Below are 16,937 nucleotides of genomic sequence, written 5' to 3' on the forward strand. Positions count from 1 at the left end.
AAAAACAATTGCGTCCTCCCTCATCTTAAAACGGCACCGACCGCCACTGGTTGAGAAGTTGTTGAACATAAAGCGTTTTCTCTGAGTGGTAGATACGAATAGTAGAACCGGATCCTTGACCTACATGCACATTACTGTTTCTTATAGTATACTGTGTGAGTGTATATACAACTGTTCAAAAGTTAGCAAAGAAAAAGCCATATCTCAGACTGGCCAATAAAAGATTAAGATGGGAAAAAGAACACGGACACTGGACAGAGATATGGCTTTTTCTTTGCAACTCTGCCTAGAAGGCCAGCATCCCGGAGTCGCCTCTTCACTGTTGACGTTGAGACGGGTGTTTTGCAGGTACTATTTAATGAAGCTGCCAGTTGAGGACTTGTGAGGCATCTGTTTCTCAAACTAGACAATCTACTGTACTTGTCCTCTTGCTCAGTTATGCACCGGGGCCTCCCAGTCCTCTTTCTATTCTGGTTAGAGCCAGTTTGCGCTGTTCTGTGAAGGGAGTAGTAGACAGCGTTGTACGAGATCTTCAGTTTCTTGGCAATTTCTCGCATGGAATAGCCTTAATTTCTCAGAACAAGAATAGGCTGACAAGTTTCAGTAGAAAGGTCTTTGTTTCTGGACATTTTGAGCCTGGAATCGAACCCACAAATGCTGATTCTCCATTTACTCAACTAATCTAAAGGCCAGTTTTATTGCTTCTTTAATCAGGACAACAGTTTTCAGCTCTGCTAACATAATTGCAAAAGGGTTTTCTAATGATCAATTAGCCTTTTAAAATGATAACCTTGGATTAGCTAACACAATGTGCCATTGGAACACAATGATGGTTGCTGATAATGTGCCTCTGTACGCCTATGTTCCATTAAAAATCTGCTGTTTCCAGCTACAATAGTAATTTACAACATTAACAATGTCTGCACTGTATTTCTGATCAATGTGATGTGATTTTAATGGACAAAAAAAAATGGGTTTTTCTTTCAAAAACAAGGACATTTAAGTGACCCCAAACTGTTGAACAGTAGTGTATATATACCCAATGCCCCCTTCCCCTATTCAAGTGTACAAAATTTCCAGCTGAATGTCCATACACTTCCATTAATGACCTGGGAAAGGTCCAAGACATTCCTGTGTTGCCGGGTGGGACATGGCCTAAACACAGGGAAATACTGATTAGTACCTCCTCCTCACTGTTCCTGGTGGAGGCAAGGGAATTCACTTTAAAGTACACACTCTTAGAAAAAAGGGTTCTGCAGCTGTCCCCATAGGAGAACCCCTTTTGGTTCCAGGTAGAACTCTTTTGGGTTACATGTAGAACCCTCTGTGGAAAGGGTTGTACACTCTTTTTTAAAGAGGATGGATGGTATTATTACAGTTATGTTGACAAAATCATGTCTTCCCGAGTTTCAGGCTTATGTGTTAATGTAAATGGTGGAGATATTCTTGATATTTTAAACTGCTGCTGCCCAAACTTTTCTGGTCTGATATCAACCTACTCTATTGGCACAGAGAGGCCTGGTACAGAGAGGCCTGGTACAGCGAGACCTGCCAGGAATATGGCAGCAGAGACGTGTCAGTACCAGTATCAGAGACATCAGTACCACTACCCCCATGCAATATGGTGTCCATTGTTGGCCTGTTGATCAAACCCTCCATGAAAGCTCTGTTTGGTTTCAGCTACATACACGTCAGAAGGCAGCCTAGTCCAGTCTGAGAAGGGAGAAGGAAAGGCGGATGGGAGGGAGGGAGCAGTGGAAGAAGTGAGATGTCTGTGGAAACGTTGTTTGGGTTTGAGATGGGAGGCTAGTAGGGAGAACATTACTCACACTGTGCTGGCTCCAGCAGCCCTGCTCTCCCTGGGGCCCCATTTGTTTACTTTCAGCAGCCCAAAGTAGCAGCTTCATGTTCACCAACTGCATTTATTCTGACATGCTGTTCTATGAGCTCTATAGCTCCATCTGCCTCACAATATAAGCTGAGGAAATAAATTCATGTTATTTCATCTTATTCACAGTTTCATTAGTGGAGGTAATTTACATAAGCATGAGCTGGGGATAAAATCCATGGCATGACTTTGGTCTCAACCCACCCATATAATACAGAATCTCTGTAGTGAAAAATCTGTCAATGTGCCCTTGAGCAAGGCACTTAACCCTAATTTCTCCTGTAAGTCGTTCTGGGTAAGAGCGTCTGCTAAATTACTAAAATGAAAAAAATTAAGTAGAAGGACACTATATTTACTTTTTTATATACAAAAATGAAAACTGCATTAAAATGATGGGCTTTGGATTTAGAATAGCAAAAATGACCTCAGGGATAATCATTTTATGAATATCTTTGTGGTTGACCACTCCTTAAAAACGGTTTATATTATGGTTCGCATTCCCTAAAAGCAATTCCTGTTGAGCTACTGATGGTTGTCTCGTGAGTAACATGTGCCCCCTTGTGGACTAACTGAATTGACATGCAGGTTGAGGGGTTGGACCTGTACAACACTACGATCTCTGATACAGTAGAATTACTACAAGGGCTACATAACAACAGATCTATAGACATATTGCACAGAGGATATGTACAGATATAAGCTCTTAACCAGTAATCCCATGAAACTAAATACTTCAGAAAAGTGATGGCATTTATTGCATGACGAATTATTGACACAATAGATGTTTTTTAAATTACAAAAATGAAGGCATAAAACATTGGCGCAAAACATTGAGTATATATTGCTATCTATGAATATTACTAGTCAGTGTTAAGGCACAGGTTTAGATAAGGGCTATGTATATGCCCAATTCCAAGTCAAACCTTACACCTAGTTATTTAATGTACTGTGTATCTGATAGGATTAGGAATAGGGCACTAGTATCACATTTCTTTCATCGACAACACCACATGAACAACATGAACCTTTTACAGTATTTGTCCTGAGAAATCTTATTGTACTGTACTTGGATGGGAATGTCTTGCCTGTAAGGGAATTGTCAGTCAGGGGTCACTGATTATAACAGCAGTCGCTCCAATACTAATGTCTTATTCCAATACTAGAAAAAAGGCGTATTATAGATGTCTACCCTATTACTTTCTACTATTACCTAAGACATTTCAGATCAGCTGCTGGATGAATCCAGCATATCATTTGTTTCACTGTTGATTGACTGATTGCATTTTTTAAAGAAATCTGGATTTCTGACCCTATCCAAAATCACATGCTACTTATCAAGTAAGTCAATTCATTGGCCAATCAAATGTGTATGAACTTTTTTGGGGAAAAGAGGTGTCCATCAGTACAATCCCAGGATATTCTCTGAAACGAACGTTTCAAAACTATTCATCTACAACCTGGGAGTTAAAGGTAGAGTCAGCGAAATGACGTTGCACAAGCAACAGTACAGATATTGCAACGAGAATGATGCAAGACTTCACTCTCACATAGTCACACACAGTATCTGCCCAGGTTCACTTAAACCTCTTACAATGTGGTAGCCACGGGAACAAAACAGCTGAGAAGTTTAGACTTGCACGCCAACGCTCTTAGTTGTGGAAATTGACCCACTATGCTATTCACTTGGTGCATCTACGTCATATTGCTAATGTTACCTTTAAGTTAGCTGTTGACTAAAATATGAACATTGAGGTCTCATTCTAACCTGAAAGTAACTTAATTCATTACACAAGGTCACATGACTGAACAGAAGAAAAACTGAAAGAAGAAAATCCATCCAGGACAATAAATAGTTCAATCATCCAAAACCCTGACCCCTCCCTCCCTCCAAGTTTACTTCTGAAATAAAGAAAAACACATACAATTAAAATACATAAACTGGGGTTGAAAAGGCATTTAAAAACATTACAAATATAGTCAGTTACAGTTTCATTGATTGCTATATTTAAAATGTATCTATATGGTATGAACACCAATAAGGAACGTGGAGTTGGACTCATAGAAATACTTGCTTGCATGGACTGAAATGTTAAAACCATAGAAATCAATGACTTGGGGATACTTGTGAGAAATAGGTCTAAAATAAAATGACATAGGGGCCCATTAATTAAAAAATATGTGTTAATGGCATTACTGTTCCCTTTCCTTACTAAAGAGTTTGAATTTAATCATATTGTCATTCCTTAACTGGCTAATAAATGATGTTGACTTAAAACTATTTCTTCCAGTTAAATAATGTAACTGTACTTTCCGAAATGGATATGAATGTGTTGGGTTTGACTGTAAATAAGTGGATAAATATTGTTTTTTAACTCCTAACCCATTTTTTAGAGAGAGATTAGATACAGCATTTTCCATAGCTGGAGGCATCTTGTAAATATTAGAGACTCAATTGCAAGTACAGATAGATGCTCATCCCAGTAACACTGAGAAATGCAGTAATGACAGTCAGTGGTAAGGCAATACAGTGATCTTAAAATCTCATAAAAGTCTATTCCAGGACTCTCCAGCCCTGTTCCTGGAGAGATACAGTCCTGTAAGTTTAAACTCCAGCCCTGTTCCTGGAGAGATACAGTCTTGTACGTCATAACTCCAGCCCTGTTCCTGGAGAGATACAGTCCTGTAAGTTTAAACTCCAGCCCTGTTCCTGGAGAGATACAGTCCTGTAGGTTTAAACTCCAGCCCTGTTCCTGGAGAGATACCCTCCTGTAGGTTTTAACTCCAGCCCTGTTCCTAGAGAGATACAGTCCTGTAAGTTTAAACTCCAGCCCTGTTCCTGGAGAGATACAGTCCTGTAAGTTTAAACTCCAGCCCTGTTCCTGGAGAGATACAGTCCTGTAAGTTTAAACTCCAGCCCTGTTCCTGGAGAGATACAGTCCTGGAGGTTTAAACTCCAGCCCTGTTCCTGGAGAGATACAGTCCTGTAAGTTTAAACTCCAGCCCTGTTCCTGGAGAGATACAGTCCTGTAGGTTTTAACTCCAGCCCTGTTCCTGGAGAGATACAGTCCTGTAGGTTTTAACTCCAGCCCTGTTCCTGGAGAGATACAGTCCTGTAGGTTTTAACTCCAGCCCTGTTCCTGGAGAGATACCCTCCTGTAGGTTTTAACTCCAGCCCTGTTCCTGGAGAGATACCCTCCTGTAGGTTTTAACTCCAGCCATGTTCCTGGAGAGATACAGTCCTGTAGGTTTTAACTTCAGCCCTGTTCCTGGAGAGATACAGTCCTGTAGGTTTAAACTCCAGCCCTGTTCCTGGAGAGATACAGTCCCGTGGATTATAACTCCAACCCGAATCTAACACACCTGATTCTAATAATTACATGGTTATAAACTGAACCAGGTTAGTTACAACTGGGGTTGGAGTGAAAACCTACAGGAGGATAGATCTCCAGGAACAGGGTTGGAGTGAAAACCTACAGGAGGACAGATCTCCAGGAACAGGGTTGGAGAGCCTTGGTCTATTTTTATCAATGAGTGGTCCCATTCCAAGCAGGTCCATGGTCCAAGGAAACAGAATGTATACAGCACAGGCCATGTCTCCTACAAAAATGGTCCCACAGCTGAGAATAAAAGCTCTGAATAAGATGTTAAAAACTACTGGAGATTTCTTTCCTTCCTTTAAGCAGATATAAGGTGGCCCTCTGATAGTCTTATTGTGTTGCTTGTTTGCGTGTGTAAATGTGGGACAAAGAGATACCAGTGTTACTCGTTTAGGTATCCTTGGGCCTAGTCTGCTTCGTTCTGTTCCCTGTTGAGTTTCTCGGCCTCTGCCACGGGGGCCCCGCCGTTGCTTGCGGCTTGCTGGTTGGTCTTTTTAAAAGGAAAACCCCTGGTCTTCACAAACCAGCCAGCATCCACCAGGAATGCCACAGTGGCCAGGAAGCCAAATGCCTGAAGATAAATAGTAATGAGTTATTACTAAGTATTAACATTAGTAAAACATCTTGTAACAAACAGAAAAAAACGACACTAAACCGTTTGACAAAATGGTTCTCCTTTCAATCTAGACCCAGCTTGGTTTGGGCTGACATTTTGTCTTCATTTGAAAAACCAGTAACCAGGACCCTGAGGTATGAGGACAGTCTGAGTAAAGATGTTCATTTACCACAGCAGCATTCTCCAGGTCAGTTCCACCATTATCAGAGGCAAACACAATGGAGGCGATGAGGAAGAATGCAGCCATCAAAGCTGTGTACACAAAGTCCTGCAAGAGACAAGTCAGCATGGTTATACACCACCATACATTTAAATGGGAATACAAGTATCCTCACACACACACAGTCTTATGAATGATAAACATACACGTTAGGCAGGTCAGTGGGCCTCATTTATCAACATATGTGTATATTCATACACACACACTGAGTACTCACCAGGGAGGGCCAGCAGCTGATGCCCACTCTCTTGTGCAGGGTGGTAGCGAGGAGGATGAGGAGGAGAGTTGTGAAGAGGAAGGCTGTGCAGCTGACAAACTCAAAGAAGTACAGCGGAGAGCAGCTCACACAGTTCGTCACTACCTCTTCAAGAATGAAGGCCACAAACGACAGGAGCTGAGGACACACAAGTCAAAACTAACTGATCATGTACTACCCCAGTCTCAACAACAGATGGCACTGTAGTACTACCAGAACTAAATGGGAAGTTGTGTTTTTTGTCTCAGATATAGAAGAGGTTAGAGGTAATTTAGTGTCGTCAAACATGCTTATGTATGGCTTGAGTACTGATGAACTCAGTATTATGTCTTCTGACATTAGTAGAGTTGACTCAAGAATTGAGTGACTATCATAGCCCTATGTAAATGAGGGTATATGAAAATGTCTAAATATTTCATGCGAAGTTCAGAGTTGGGCTTGGAGGAAGGGACAACTCTAATGTAATCTTCACAATGAGAGGATTCTTCTGGTGTGACCATCACAGTACTCTTAAAGCTCATCACAGCGTGATAGAAGCACCACATACTGGCTCTATTCATAATCGCACCACACAAAATAGCTTTTTCATGTTGCCATTAGAACGGTGACCCAGCTAAAGGATCCACCCCTTTACAACAGCCACAGACCCCATTTTGATTTCTCAATAGCCACTATTAATAAAGATTCTTAAGAAAGGCCACAAGGCCAGCAAAACCACACTTTAACTGACTCACGCGGTTCCTGACTTTTGTTTTCGTTTCCTTATCGATTGTTTGGAAGGAACAGGCCAGATAATATACTGCGCTGAGAATCTGTCCCCCCGCCAGATAGCATACTGCGCTGAGGAGCTGTCCCCCCGCCAGATAGCATACTGCGCTGAGGAGCTGTCCCCCCGCCAGATAGCATACTGCGCTGAGAATCTGTCCCCCCGCCAGATAGCATACTGCGCTGAGGATCTGTCCCCCCGCCAGATAGCATACTGCGCTGAGGATCTGTCCCCCCGCCAGATAGCATACTGCGCTGAGGATCTGTCCCCCCGCCAGATAGCATACTGCGCTGAGGATCTGTCCCCCCGCCAGATAGCATACTGCGCTGAGAATCTCTCCCCCCTCCAGATAGCATACTGCGCTGAGGATCTGTCCCCCCGCCAGATAGCATACTGCGCTGAGGATCTGTCCCCCCACCAGATAGCATACTGCGCTGAGGATCTGTCCCCCCGCCAGATAGCATACTGCGCTGAGGATCTGTCCCCCCGCCAGATAGCATACTGCGCTGAGGATCTGTCCCCACGCCAGATAGCATACTGAGCTGAGGATCTGTCCCCACGCCAGATAGCATACTGCGCTGAGGATCTGTCCCCCCGCCAGATAGCATACTGCGCTGAGGATCTGTCCCCCCGCCAGATAGCATACTGCGCTGAGGATCTGTCCCCACGCCAGATAGCATACTGCGCTGAGGATCTGTCCCCCCGCCAGATAGCATACTGCGCTGAGGATCTGTCCTCACACTATTCAGCTAGACAGTGCTAAATGGGTACCTAAAACTAAACGATAGACAGCAAACATGTTCTCTGTAATACGGTGCTGAGCATAATGTGCCATATGTGTATCTATAAAAACAGTAGCTTAAACTGTACAGTATGTAGGCCTTTGTTCCATATTACAAGGTAAAATGCACCATGGTCTGTCTCCCCCAGCCCTGGTGTTAATGAAGCCACAGCTCTATATCTGCAGCTTCATTACATGACCAGACAGACAGTCTGACATCAACACTGTAATAAAGACTGGGCCTCCTACTCAAGACAACATCTTCTGCAGCACCTTTAACACTTTCTTTACGGTCTGTTGTTTGTGTTTAACTATTCTTGTGGGGACCAGTTAAATAAAGATTAAACCAATTTGATTTTTTTTTTAAGTACCCACAAGAAGAGTAAATAAACAACAATTTTGACCAACTGGGGACATTTTGTTTGTCCCCAAGGTCAAATGCTATTTCTAGGGGGTTTAGGGTTAAGGTTCGAAATAGTGGTTAGGTTTTTGGGATAAGGTTAGCGTATGAGTACGGGTTAGGTTTTTGGGATAAGGTTAGCGTATGAGTACGGGTTAGGATTTTGGGATAAGGTTAGCGTATGAGTACGGGTTAGGTTTTTGGGATAAGGTTAGCGTATGAGTACGGGTTAGGTTTTTGGGATAAGGTTAGCGTATGAGTACGGGTTAGGTTTTTGGGATAAGGTTAGGGTATGAGTACGGGTTAGGTTTTTGGGATAAGGTTAGGGTATGAGTACGGGTTAGGTTTTTGGGATAAGGTTAGGGTATGAGTACGGGTTAGGTTTTTGGGATAAGGTTAGGGTATGAGTACAGGTTAGGTTTTTGGGATAAGGTTAGGGTATGAGTACGGGTTAGGTTTTTGGGATAAGGTTAGGGTATGAGTACGGGTTAGGTTTTTGGGATAAGGTTAAGGTATGAGTACGGGTTAGGTTTTTGGGATAAGGTTAGGGTATGAGTACGGGTTAGGTTTTTGGGATAAGGTTAGGGTATGAGTACGGGTTAGGTTTTTGGGATAAGGTTAGGGTATGAGTACGGGTTAGGTTTTTGGGATAAGGTTAGGGTATGAGTACGGGTTAGGTTTTTGGGATAAGGTTAGGGTATGAGTACGGGTTAGGTTTTTGGGATAAGGTTAGCGTATGAGTACGGGTTAGGTTTTTGGGATAAGGTTAGGGTATGAGTACGGGTTAGGTTTTTGGGATAAGGTTAGGGTATGAGTACAGGTTAGGTTTTTGGGATAAGGTTAGGGTATGAGTACGGGTTAGGTTTTTGGGATAAGGTTAGGGTATGAGTACGGGTTAGGTTTTTGGGATAAGGTTAAGGTATGAGTACAGGTTAGGTTTTTGGGATAAGGTTAGGGTATGAGTACGGGTTAGGTTTTTGGGATAAGGTTAGGGTATGACTACGGGTTAGGTTTTTGGGATAAGGTTAGGGTATGAGTAGGGGTTAGGTTTTTGGGATAAGGTTAGGATATGAGTACGGGTTAGGTTTTTGGGATAAGGTTAGGGTATGAGTACAGTTTAGGTTTTTGGGATAAGGTTAGGGTATGATTAGGGGTTAGGTTTTTGGGATAAGGTTAGGGTATGAGTAGGGGTTAGGTTTTTGGGATAAGGTTAGGATATGAGTACGGGTTAGGGAAAATGGGATTTTGAATAGCACTGAATTGTGTGTTCCCACAAGGTTAGCTGTGCAAGACTGTGTGTGCGTGTGTGTTCTCCACAATGTTCTATGAACACACAACTCTAGCAAAGTGTTGTGTTGCAAGAGAAAGAGCAGAGTTAAAAAGCATTAGAATCCAGGGTTCTTTGTGGCTTTAAGCAGGAAATGCTTTAAATTACATTTAAATCCACAGATATTTATGTGCAATGAGCTTGCCACGCATTCTTGCAATGTTGATCATATTTGGAGGAATCCATTGTTTCTCACACACACACACACACACACACACACACACACACACACACACACACACAGTAAGAAGGTCAAACAGCAAGGCTTAAAATAACCCTGGTAATGACATTTTGCATCTGGCTGCTAATTTCATTTGCAGTGCATCGCTAGATGGTATTGCTAACACCTGACTCTGATTAGCTTGACTAAGGACCCAGTGATCTGAGGAAGACAGAGCCATGTCATCACTGTCTGTCTCCAGACCGCGCTTCCACAAGAGACAAACTCTGAATCAACTCAGACTGCTTCAGAAGGAGATGCAAAACACACACAAAAATTGCCTGGACTAAGAGCTCAATCACAAACTATGGCAACTAGAAAACCTCCACCTCTAACCTGCTTACTCACAGGCCAACCTAAAACTACAAGAGGTGCCCTCACCCAAATAAGCCCTCCCTCTGCCCGGAAAGAGTTTGTTTCAAGATCTTGTTAACTGGGGAGAAATACAAGATAGCAGCCATAAAGCATGTGATTTGAATTCAATTGAAGATGACATTTCACTGCAGTTAGGAAGGCAGTGAAATAGTTGAAGCCTTGACATTGGGGTCTAGAAATACGAGTAAGCCATTGATGATATCCAGTTCAAATGTAGACATTTCACAGCTCTGCCACTTGTGATGACCAGCGAGACACAGAAAGGGGTCAAACATGAGTCAACAGCAGTCTGCTGTAGTATCCTCATCCAATTCAACAGAATTGCTTTTAAAGACACCCCCAGCCAGAACATATGCGCGCCACACACACGCTGACTTAAGCACTGCTGCTCTTTCATATAGGCAAACGTGGAGGCATTTAAATAGTCTCAAATGGTTTCCGACCCAGTCTCCTCTTTAATATGTGAGCTAGGTGATACGTCCAACTGTCCAATTGGAGTGCTGTTCTAGACAGGCTATATAGAGCTAAAGATACAGGATCTGATTTCAGCTACCCTCAACTGGATACAGCAGCTCCATAGTGACTGATTTGGACTCTGAAATCTGAAAAACAACTTTGCCGTCTTAGGCCTGACGATCAGTTAAAGGTTCCTGAGGGTCATCTCTCTGCTGACAAATACCCCAGGCCATCATGAAGGGGATGTGGGAGGACTGGGAGTGGTCTGATGGGTGTGGTCTGATGGGTGTGGTCTGATGGGTGTGGTCTGATGAGTGCATCATCACTGTTGCAACTGTTCTGTAGAATGGTCTGACTTTCACATTTCACGGAATAATCAAGAAAAACAGCTGACAATGGTCACACCCTAAGAAAGCTACAAAGGTTATGATTTATAAACTTGCCTGTTAATTGTGGGATAAACAGCCCACAGTTTCTGGGAGCCGGATCCAGTTACATACACAACAATGAAATGGTAGCATTTGAAAATCTGCATATTCTATTTATTACACGCAGACTATCCAGACAGGTGTTTATACTTAGACATTTTACATACAAACTTGTTCATCTGGTCTTATATCTGGAGCACAAAGTAAACATGTGATGACACCACTAGATAAAAGTCATATTGTCACCAGAGTTGATCTAACCCTGTTTTACTACTTGGTGCCATCAGAACAGATAGGAAGACAACCTTCTGGTCTCCCCTCTGAAATACACTGAGCAAAAATATAAAAAGCAACATGCAAACATTTCAAAGATGTTACTGAGTTACAGTTCATACAAGGGAATCGGTCAATTGAAATAAATGCATTAGGGCCTAATCTATGGATTTCACTTGACTGGGACTACAGATATGCAGCTGTTGGTCACAGATACTTTTTTTAAAGGTAGGAGCGTGGATCAGAAAACCAGTCTGTATCTGGTGTGACCACCATTTGCCTCATGCAGTGTGACATCTCCTTCACATAGAGTTGGCCAGGCTGTTGATTGTGGCCGGCGGAATATTGTCCCACTGCTCTTCAATAGCTGTGCGAAGTTGCTGGATATTGGCGGTAATATGAACACGGTGTCGTACATGTCGATCCAGAGCATCCCAAACGTGCTCAATGGGTGACGTCTGGCGATGGAATAACTGGGACATTTTCAGCTTGCAGGAATTATGTACAGATCCTTGCGACATGGGGCCGTGCGTTATCATACTAAAACATGAGGTGATAGCGACAGATGAATGGCACCACAATGGGCCTCCAGATCTCGTCACGGTGTCTCTGTGCATTCACATTGTTCATGGTCCGCAGCTTATGCCTGCCCATACCATAAACCCCCCCCCCCCGTTGTGACTAGAGGTCGACCGATTAATCGGAATGGCCAATTAATTAGGGCCGATTTCAAGTTTTCATAACAATCGGAAATCGGTATTTTTGGACGCCGATTTGGCTGTTTATTATTATTTTTTTTACCTTTATTTAACTAGGCAAGTCAGTTAAGAACACATTCTCATTTTCAATGACGGCCTAGGAACGGTGGGTTAACTGCCTTGTTCATGGGCAGAAAGACAGATTTTTACCTTGTCAGCTCAGGGATTCAATATTGCAACCTTACGGTTAACTAGTCCAACGCTCTAACCACCTGCTTTACATTGCACTCCACGAGGTTACGCGAATGCAGTAACTAGCTAGCATTAAACTTAACTTATAAAAAACAATCAATCAATCATAATCACTAGTTAACTACACATGGTTGATGATATTACTAGATTATCTAGCCTGTCCTGCGTTGCATATATCGCTTAGGTACACGTTGCTCCAACCATAAACATCAATGCCTTTCTTAAAATCAATACACAAGTATATATTTTTAAACCTGCATATTTAGTTAATATTGGCTGCTAACATGAATTTCTTTTAACTAGGGAAAATGTGTCACTTCTCTTGCAAACAGAGTCAGGGTATATGCAGCAGTTTGGGCCGCCTGGTTTGTTGCGAACTGTGAATACTATTTCTTCCTAACAAAGACAGCTGACTTCGCCAAACGGGGGATGATTTAACAAAAGCGCATTTGCGAAAAAAAGCACAATCGTTGCACGACTGTACCTAACCATAAACATCAATGCCTTTCTTAAAATCAATACACAGAAGTATATATTTTTAAACCTGCATACTTAGTTAAATGAAATCCAGGTTAGCAGGCAATATTAACCAGGTGAAATTGTGTCATTTTGCGTTCATTGCACGCAGTCAGGGTATATGCAACACTTTGGGTAATTTGTCCGAATTTTACGTAATTATGACATAACACTGAAGGTTGTGCAATGTAACAGGAATAACGTTTTGTTTTCGAGATGATAGTTTCCAGATTTGACCATATTAATGACCTAAGGCTCGTGTTTCTGTGTATTATTATGTTATAATTAAGTCTATGATTTGATAGAGCAGTCTGACTGAGCGATGGTAGGCACCAGCAGGCTCATAAGCATTCATTCAAAATAGCACTTTCGTGCGTTTTGCCAGCAGCCCTTCGCAATGCATTGCGCTGTTGATGACTTCAAGCCTATCAACTCCCAAGATGAGGCTGGTGTAACCGATGTGAAATGGCTAGCTAGTTAGCCGGGTGTGCGCTAATAGCGTTTCAAACGTCACTCGCTCTGAGACTTGGAGTAGTTTTTTCCCTTCCTCTACATGGGTAACGCTGCTTCGAGGGTGGCTGTTGTCGATGTGTTCCTAGTTCGAACCCAGGTAGGAGCGAGGAGAGGGACGGAAGCTATACTGTTACACTGGCAATACTAAAGTGCCTATAAGAACATCCAATAGTCAAAGGTATATGAAATACAAATGGTATAAAGAGAAATAGTCCTATAATTCCTATAATAACTACAACCTAAAACATCTTACCTGGGAATATTGAAGACTCATGTTAAAAGGAACCACCAGCTTTCATATGTTCTCATGTTCTGAGCAAGGAACTTAAACGTTAGCTTTTTTACATGGCACATATTGCACTTTTACTTTCTTCTCCAACACTTAGTTTTTGCATTATTTAAATCAAATTGAACATTTTTCATTAATTATTTGAGGCTAAATTGATTTTATTGATGTATTATATTAAGTTAAAATAAGTGTTCATTCAGTATTGTTGTAATTGTCATTATTACAAATAAATACATGTAAAAAATAAATAAAATAAAACAAATAATAATAAAAAGTTGTATTTTTTTAATTTATTTTTTTATTATTATTTTTTTTTAAATCGGACGATTAATCGGTATCGGCTCCGTTTTGGTCCTCCAATAATCGGTATCGGCGTTGAAAAATCATAATCGGTCGACCTCTAGTTGTTACTCTATTCACATTGTTGACATTAGCAAACCGCTCGCCCAGACAACGCCATATACATGGTCTGTGGTTGTGAGGCCGGTTGGACGTACTGCCAAATTCTCTAAAACGATGTTGAACATTCAATTCTCTAGCAACAGCTCTGGTGGACATTCCTGCAGTCAGGAATGTCCACCAGTCAGTCAGCATGCCAATTGCACACTCCTTCAGAACTTGAGACATCTGTGCAATTGTGTTGTGTTACAAAACTGCACATTTTAGAGTGGCCTTTTATTGACCCCAGCACAAGGTGCACCTGTGTAATGACCATGCCATTTAACCAGCTTCTTGATATGCCACACCTGTCAGTTGGATCGATTATCTTGGAAAAGGAGAAATGATCACTAACAGGGATGTAAACAAATTTGTGCCAAAAATGTTAGAGAAATAAGCTTTTTGTGCATAAGGAAAAGCCTGGGATATTTAATGGGACCAACACTTTACATGTTGCATACATTTTTTTGTTCAGTGTACTTTCATGTTATGCTTGGATTAAGACTTGCCCAGCACAGTGGAACATTAACAATAACAGTATCATAACAATAACTATGATAAGAATATTACTTACCACTTCAACCACCTTTATCAAACATCTGACTTTATCCAAATTATCTGTTGGTACAATTAACCACTTTTTGGATATGGTCTCTGAAACTGTTGTTGGACTGTAGACGGGTTCCGCAGCAGCCATGGTGACTGAAATGAATAGATTTGAAGAAAAAAGTACAACTTCAATAAGACTGCAACTATGTACTTCATGTTAGTGTAGGCCTATCATTTATTAACACTATCATACCAGCGGCAAACTACAGAGCGAAAGCGAAAGCGTGGCATTTTGTTAACTACAAAAGACACGATGGAAGAAATAACTTTGTGTTAAATTTAGGGTAGCCTGTCACTGGGCATTTTACAAGTATCGACTGATACTGACTCTATGTAGTCGAAAATTCATCGCCTCCGCACTCAACTCCATCGGGTATCTTGGCTAGAGTAGACTGCATCAAACACTCACATAAGTGAGAACATACAGCTAACAAAGATGAAATCAAATTGAAAGGAAAAACTAATAAAGGCAATAGCCTAAGCAACAAAAAAAGTATAAACGATGGACTCACGCGTCAAGTTTGGAGCAACCAACTGAATAGGTATGGCTTTGAAATAGATATCGTATTTCCACGACTTTCCAATGATGCCCTTTGTTGTTGCGTTCTTGTTTAAAACCTGGACCCACACTTCCGCAAATGAACGGCTTGTCTACACCCCTGTCGTTAACAGAAGAGTATGGGGGGTGATAAGTGGCAGAATTAAACTTAGGCAACTCTACCACCGTGTGGCTGTTTCCTACCATTGAACGTCTGACTGACATTACATGATACCAACGCCTTAATAATATCTGCGATATATAGTATTTCACATTGTAATACACTACCCCTACATGCCATTGTATTATAGGATATATACATATTTTACATTGTAATAAACTACTCCTACATGCCATTCTGTGCTGGAGCTATGGGTTTATTTTTCCACTGACACTAGGCCTACACATTCACACTCGAACTGAATTGAATGGGGGATGCATAAGTACTTTTCACTGAAGAAGGAAAACGAGGTACAACATACAACTTCGATCAAAGACCTAAAATCATGCCTGACAACACCAATGAAATCATAACGGTATCCTAATATAGTCTGGATACAGGAGTAGCCTATTCTACAATAATGTAACTGTATATACTAGTATTATTTATTAAATTGATCAATGAAATTGTAAATGTGGGTGGGTACGCTACTTCAATCAGCGTCACTGCAGCTGTTTTACCCACCACCCACACTGTTCTCTCTCCACAAGCAACCACATCCTCTTCTCCTGTTCAACTAATTTGCCGACACACTGGAAAGGACTGTACATACAGTACTAGTCAAAAGTTTGGACACACCTACTAATTCAAGGGTTTTTCTTTATTTTACTATTTTCTACATTGTAGAATAATAGTGAAGACATCAAAACTATGAAATAACACACATTGAATCATGTAGTAACCAAAAAAAGTGTTAAACAAATCAAAATATATTTTATATTTGAGATTCATCAAAGTAGCCACCCTTTGCTTTGATGAAAGCTTTGCACTCTTGGCATTTTCCCAACCAGCTTCAGAAGGTAGTCACCTGGAATGCAATTAATTAACAGGTGTGCCTTGTTGCGTCCCACCTACTCAACAGCCAGTTGAATCCCGTGGCGCGTTATTACCTTAGAAATGCTATTACTTCAATTTCTCAAACATATGACTATTTTACAGCATTTTAAAGACAAGACTCTCGTTAATCTAACCACACTGTCCGATTTCAAAAAGACTTTACAATGAAAGCAAAACATTAGATTATGTCAGCAGAGTACCCAGCCAGAAATAATCAGACACCCATTTTTCAAGCTAGCATATAATGTCACATAAACCCAAACCACAGCTAAATGCAGCACTAACCTTTGATTATCTTCATCAGATGACAATCTTAGGACATTATGTTATGCAATACATGCATGTCTGTTCAATCAAGTTCATATTTACATAAAAAACCAGCTTTTTACATTAGCAGGTGACTAGCATGTGACTAGCATTCCCACCGAACACTTCCGGTGAATTTACTAAATTACTCACGATAAACGTTCACAAAAAACATAACAATTATTTTAAGAATTATAGATACAGAACTCCTCTATGCACTCGATATGTCCGATTTTAAAATAGCTTTTCGGTGAAAGCACATTTTGCAATATTCTAAGTAGATAGCCCGGCATCACAGGACTAGCTATTTAGACACCCAGCAAGTTTAGCATTCACCA

At 41.3% G+C, this 16,937-nt stretch overlaps 1 protein-coding gene across 1 annotated transcript; it reads right to left on the bottom strand.

Moving 5' to 3' along the window:
• Nucleotides 1-5,558: 5,558 nt before the first annotated feature.
• LOC115176833 (CKLF-like MARVEL transmembrane domain-containing protein 6) lies at nt 5,559-15,335 on the bottom strand. The gene is made up of 5 exons (XM_029737160.1): nt 15,211-15,335; nt 14,664-14,791; nt 6,319-6,495; nt 6,051-6,149; nt 5,559-5,836 (listed from the first exon to the last, which is right to left on the bottom strand). The coding sequence occupies exons 2-5, from the start codon at nt 14,784-14,786 to the stop codon at nt 5,672-5,674; spliced, it is 564 nt and encodes a 187-aa protein (XP_029593020.1). The 5' UTR covers nt 14,787-14,791; nt 15,211-15,335; the 3' UTR covers nt 5,559-5,671.
• Between the last annotated feature and the right edge of the window lie 1,602 nt (nt 15,336-16,937).

This window comes from Salmo trutta, chromosome 37 (assembly GCF_901001165.1).
Source record: "Salmo trutta chromosome 37, fSalTru1.1, whole genome shotgun sequence".
NCBI lineage: Eukaryota > Metazoa > Chordata > Actinopteri > Salmoniformes > Salmonidae > Salmo > Salmo trutta.

Excerpts from the sequence above, each read along its gene's own strand:
- LOC115176833 (XM_029737160.1), bottom strand. The coding sequence starts at position 14,786 with ATGGCTGCTGCGGAACCCGTCTACAGTCCAACAACAGTTTCAGAGACC. Across the intron at positions 6,150-6,318 it reads TCAGCTGCTGGCCCTCCCTG|GACTTTGTGTACACAGCTTT; the intron begins GTGAGTACTCAG and ends TGTCTCTTGCAG. Across the intron at positions 5,837-6,050 it reads ACCTGGAGAATGCTGCTGTG|GCATTTGGCTTCCTGGCCAC; the intron begins GTAAATGAACAT and ends ATTTATCTTCAG.